General features: G+C 53.7%; 1 protein-coding gene across 1 annotated transcript in view; it reads left to right on the top strand.

Annotated features, from left to right (window-relative positions):
* Positions 1-215: 215 nt before the first annotated feature.
* SCD5 (stearoyl-CoA desaturase 5) overlaps positions 216-6,000 on the top strand; it is a gene marked incomplete at its 3' end in the record, with an annotated part of 155,576 nt that continues 149,791 nt past the window's right edge. The window contains exon 1 of the mRNA XM_082837823.1: positions 216-572. Coding sequence (XP_082693949.1) covers positions 332-572 — 241 coding nt within the window. The 5' untranslated portion in view covers positions 216-331. The remainder of the gene's footprint in view (positions 573-6,000) is intronic.

The following is a 6,000-nucleotide window of genomic DNA, read 5'->3' as shown; positions in this document are numbered from 1 at the left end:
TTCTCGGCTCTTTCCACACCCCTTCCCCCCACCCCCCTACGTCCCCTCCAGCCCCTGGCGCTCGCCTCCTGTTCCTCGCCGCAGAGTTCAGCCCCGGCAGCGGTAAGGGTGACTCGCCAGCAACAGATGCCGGGCGCCAAGATTTGCATCCTTAAGCCACGCTGAACGCCAGAAGAAAAGAGAAGGAAGCAGAGAAGCGTCGGGAAGGCGGGGACGGGAGGTGCGGAAATCCCCTCCTAAAAGGCACAAGCCGTCGCCCGCCCCGGAGAGCGCCGCGCCGGCTGATCGCCAGCTTGCTACCGCTGCCACGAGCGCCCGCCTCTCCCCAGCCATGCCAGGCCCGGCCGCCGGCGAGGGGAAGGTCCCCTTCCGCAACGCCAAGGAGGAAATCCGTGTGGGCTTCGGGGTCCAGGGCTCGGAGGGCGGCGGCGGCGGCCGGGAGAAGCCCGGCGCGCGCGGGCAGCGGCAGGACATCGTCTGGAGGAACGTCTTCCTGATGAGCCTGCTCCACTTGGGGGCCGTGTACTCCCTGGTGCTCATCCCCAAAGCCCAGCCGCTCACTCTGCTCTGGGGTAAGTTCCGCCGGCGCCCCCTGCGCCCCGGGAACCGAGGCGAGGCGGCGCCGGGTCGCGCGGGGTCGCGGGTCGCTGCTGGCTTCGGGCGGTGCGGAGCCCCCCTCCGCTGTCCGCTCGCCTCCCCACCACGCGCCCCGGTCCCCCGGCCTGCAGTCGTCCGGCCTTTGGGACAGGCAGGTATTTCTGTGCTGGTATTTTCAACTTCTGCCTCCCCCGCTGTCAGCTTGAGTAGGCGCCTTTGGCGGCGCCTGGATGGACTCGGGGTCCTTCGGCGCCACCGCTGTGCGCAGAGGCACACCGGCTGAACCCGGGTACCAGGGCGGGGAGACCGATGGGATGATTGTGTCGCCCAGGCGGGTCCCAGGGGCACTCCTTCCTGCGCCCTTCGGCTTCTCAGTCTCCTCTGTGGGCCACGGACCTTGGGGCCGAGTTGAGGACAAGAAAGGGAGTTGGAGCGGGGGTGGAGAGACCCGGCACCGGATCAGTCTTGATGTTCGCGCAGGAGATGGAAGACACCAGTTCCCTTCCTGCCCCTGCAAGGCCCCCATCCCTGCCCCCTCCGTGATCTTTTGTGCCCAGTTGCACTTCTACGGTCCCAGAAGTTTCTCGGCGAGCACACCAACCCCGCGGTGAGAGCGCTCTGCCCCCGGCACAAAGCTCAGACCGTGGCCGAGCAGATCCCCTCCGGGACCTATCCCTTCTGACCAGTGCCTGTCTGTCACCGCACCTGTAGCTCTCCCTCTCGCCACCCTCTTTCCTAGCACCCCCAACCCTGCCGGCATGGGAGGGAGCCCAGGACCACCCCCCTCCAATCCCCCCCACCTCCCGGGGCCCGGGGGCCGAGTGCCTGCCCTACGTGACTCCGGTGGCTGACCTCAGAACCACTTCCAACACCCCCTGCCCCAGCAACTGGTTTTGGCCTCAGTCCCTGCAGTGGCCACGTTAGCCGAGACAAAAGGCGCTGGCCTTGATATCCTGGGCTGAGAATTGGACGAGGTGATCCAAGAAGCCCTTTCAGCTCTCCTTTCCGAGATCGCCAAGGAACGGGGGCAGGAGAAACACAACCTACTTTTATTCCCAGAGGGGAAGAGGAAGGAAGAAAATAAGAAAACCTTTTTCTGCAAGGTGTCTTATTTAGCATAGTGCCAGCTCCAAATGCCTGGGTTCATAATGGGGCCACTCGGTTCCAAGCCTTCCCCTAAAACTCTGCAGTCCCTGCTCTCGGAAGCAAACTCTTCCAGAAGATGGGTGCCTCTTAGGGGAGTGTGGCTGAGCAGAGCTGAGGAATGATGAGAGGGGCGGGGCGTCTTTGGGAATCTGTGAAGCCTCCCAGAGCCCCCTAAGCTTTGGGTAACCTCCCTGCTCAGCCCTCCCCTGCTCAGTACACCTCCTCAATTCAGTGTCCTTTTCACCATCTTCTTTGCTGTTATGTGTTGGTTTCATTCTCCCTGTCTTCTTCCTTTACCTCCAGATGACTAGATTGTGAGATGCTCAGTCATTGCTTTATGGACACACTCCCCCCACCTGCCAACCAATACCCTTATTGCCCTGGATCCTCCAGGGAGCTTCTCCCTCTCCACCCCACTCCTCCCTGCAGGGGCAGGACTGTGCCTTTGGACTTCAGAGCTCACCTGCCTCCAGGGGATTGGGGCTTAGCTTTAATAGCTGCAGGGAGAAGTGAGCACTTAAAATATTGTCTTAGGGGCTTCCCTGGTGGTGCAGTGGTTGAGAGTCTGCCTGCTGATGCAGGGGACACGGGTTCGTGCCCCGGTCCGGGAAGATCCCACATGCCGCGGAGTGGCTGGGCCCGTGAGCCATGGCTGCTGAGCCTGCGCGTCTGGAGCCTGTGCTCCGCAACGGGAGAGGCCACAAGAGTGAGAGGCCCACGTACCACAAAAAAAAAATATTGTCTTACATGCCTGGAGCTCCACAGACCCACAGGCTCCATCCCTTACAGCCACCCACCCGCTGGTTCTGGCATCCCACCAGGAGCCACAAGGACAAGGCCTCCTCTCCAGGTTTGCCACTCACCTCTGCCCTTTCCAGGCCACTCACCGTGGTGGAGACAGAATCTTTCTTCTGAAAGACCTTGGCCAGAAGACACCGTCCTCGGCCTCAAACTCCTCCAGCTTCCCCGGAGAAGTCAACACACTGCAGCACTCTGGGTTCCCCTTTGTGGGTGATGTTGCCAAGCCCATCCTTGTGCCTTCCTGCATAGTCTTCTGCCTTAGCTACTTTTCATCAGTTCCATTCCCTGAATCTTGATTCACTCCCTACCTGGGTTTCATTGCTCCCCCGCTCCAAAAAAACCCAAACAAACAAACAGAAAAAGAGCCGACAGTGGTGGATATTGTAGTTTCAAGATTCAAACTTATGACTTAGAAACATTCCAAGTAAGTGAATGTTATCTGATGGATATCTTGTGAGAGAAGAAGTGAGGGAGAGAGACAGCTAAGATCAGTGTGCTGATGGCTAGAATCTTTAGGGAGACTGTTGATCAGGGTTATTTTCATTGAAAGCCCTGGTGCCTTGAGCTACAAGTTTCTCCTCACTGGATGCCCTTTTCATCATCTCTCCCACTGGCTCTGTCTAGTGTTAGGACCGAGTTCATGCACCAGTGGGCTGTTCATCCACTTCAGGGACCTGAGTTGTCAAGGCAGTAGGCTTAACTAGCCCATCTATTATTGCTTGCCACCCTCCACCCCAGGTATGGTTGCCCTGGAAACAGGAGGCATCCATGCAGAGCACCCAGCAGAGGATGTTTTAGGTGTTCAGTTGTGAGAAGAGTAATTTGTGTGGCAGTAAAATGTCATCCACAAAAGATCCCATCAAGTTGTTCAGTCCAGACCTCCTCCACTGCCTCGCTCCCCACCTTTTATGACTCTCCTTGGGCCCAGAGCAAGTTGTTTTCTCTTCTTATCCTTGCAGTTTTCTGAGTGGGCAGGCTGTCAGAACGGAATGCTCTTGGTGCCCACAGGTCCTGAGGGATGAGTTTATGACTTTTGAGGACAGAACATGACCTCCAGCTGGAGGAAAAATCTTCACCTGAAGCCTTGAGCTCAAAAAATGCCTGCTTTGAGGGTTTTTGGCTAAAGGGGCAGTTGTTCATGCCCTGAATCCCGGGATGAGCAGAATAGGGGAGTGAGAGGCAGCAGTTGTGGTGTCGAGGTCAAAGTCCTGTGCTCCTTCCCAGCAGCTTTGCCCTGTCTCCAGGCATTCTGGCCATTGGTTTCCAAAAACATGAGGGACTTTTCTGGTTTCCCTTGAAATGTCATCCGAATCCCCTAAATATGCCTTGGTGACATCATGACAATTTCAGTGACAGTATCAGGTATGCAAAACAGTAATATGCCCTGCTCCCTTCCATCTTGCCCCAGGGCAAATGTGACCATTGCTAAGGTAGATACAGGATTCTCTGGTACCCTTCAGGTTGCTGGAACACAGCCTATGGCGAGGAATCTGAGTGGTGGCAGGAATTGACAAGGCAGTCTAGCAGGAGGGAGGATCAGGAGAGGCTGGGGTTTGGAAGGTACTGGTCCATCAGTCAAATTCTGTCCAATTCTGGGCTTCCCTGGTGGCGCAGTGGTTGGGGGTCCGCCTGCCGATGCAGGGGACACGGGTTCGTGCCCCGGTCCGGGAGGATCCCACGTGCTGCGGAGTGGCTGGGCCCATGGGCAGTGGCCGCTGAGCCTGCGCGTCCGGAGCCTGTGCTCCGCAACGGGAGAGGCCACAACAGTGAGAGAGGCCCGCGTACTGCAAAAAAAAAAAAAAAGAAAAATTCTGTCCAATTCTGAGAGTTGCCCAAAGATGAGTTGTCTTCGGTCAGGCCTTGGGTAACCTGAATCCGCACCTTCGATGGTCCTGATGTCTTTGTTATGCTTCTTTTTCCATCAAATCCCTAACATTGTTGAGGCGCTCCAAGAATGCGTGGCCATGGACTTCTGTTTTACCTCCGGGTTTTCTAGGGTGAGCACAGCTCAGAAGAGAAACAACTGAGAATGTGAATCCTTGCTCTCCTACTTACTTACCAGCTGCATGGCCTTGGGCAAATGAACATCTCCAGACCTCAGCTTTCTCACCTGTAAAATGGGTATATCAATACTTCTTGCTCATGAGGTTGTGAGAATTAAGTTCAATAATAGGTGTAAACTACTTAGCACAGTGCCTGCACCTTGGCTGATGTCCAGTAATTGTTAGCTGCTCTTATTATTGTTGGTCCTGATACTGGCTTTTTTTCTTTAGTAGAAGGAAAAAAAGCCCTCTTGCAGCACAATCAGTTCTACAAAGCTGGCACACAACATGGCTTCGTTGCCTCTCTTGCATGGAAAAAGTTGCTTTGGCTTGGGAAACAAGGGTTCTTTCTCAAAGTCTCCAAAGAGAAATGAACACAGATCCCCCTGTCCCTCCTCCCTCCCCCATTCCCTTCTCTTTCATCCTCTCTTCCTCCTATTTTCCTCCAGAAGGCCACTATTTTGTAAATAAGAATCTTTTTGTTCAGCTGATAACTCACCTGGTCTTCAGTGTTTTCTTTGGGGCTTTTTGAGCGGAGCCCATTGCAATTGCTGTAAAAACAGGGCCAAATCATTTCTCCTAAATGTCTTAGGGTCTCAGTTTTGACTTTTTTCCCCGTTTCTGTCTCCTTGAATCATCTTTTTTTTTTTAATCTTTAATGCTCAAACTACTAAAAAACTGAAAAACATAAATGAATCTTCCTTTTAAACCTTGTAATTCCCAGCCCATTGTTGCAAGTCTTGCATTTTTAATAACCAGGCAAGCACTAAGAGCCCTACCCAAGGCTGGGTGGAGTGCAGCGAAACCTGAGAGAATAGTCTAAACAAATATAAATATAGGTTGAGGTTAACATTATTAACTCGTTTTTTTTCTAACACTGGTCAAGGTCACTGCCAACTGCACTGTCATCCTGAAATGTGAAGTCGCTCTGCAGAGTAGAAACCAGAGCTGGAATCCCAGCATTGCCACTTAGTTCAACTTCAGGCGGGTCCCTTTCCAGTGTGTGCGCCTCCGTTTCCTGGTCTCTGAAATAGGGATGATAATACTGAGCTGAAAGTTGTTTTAAGAATCAGGGAAAATGTCAAACTGGTGCCAGAGGATAGACACGCAATGCTCTCTGTTACTACCAACCCCACCGTGGGCCAGGCGTCAGGGAACCTGCAGGGCTTCCGTGTCTGTTTGTCTGGGACTTCTTGTGGCTCAAATATAAGGCATAGCCTTTACATCCAAATAAATGATCCTGACCTCGTGTAACATTTAGTTCTCATCTTACCCTGATTTGTGTATTGTATAAAATCATAATAATTGCTTGGAAAAGTCACTGAGAGATTTACAAAAGGGTGACACAGTCATGGTGGTTTCTCTAAATTTTTATGAAAGGCAACATCGTATTTGGTTGGCATTATTCCTGTTG

This window comes from Leucopleurus acutus (genome assembly GCF_964270905.1).
Source record: "Leucopleurus acutus genome assembly, chromosome: 4".
NCBI classification, from domain to species: domain Eukaryota; kingdom Metazoa; phylum Chordata; class Mammalia; order Artiodactyla; family Delphinidae; genus Leucopleurus; species Leucopleurus acutus.
The sequence above is the reverse complement of the archived record's forward strand: the minus strand, read 5'-3'. Positions and strand labels throughout refer to the sequence as shown.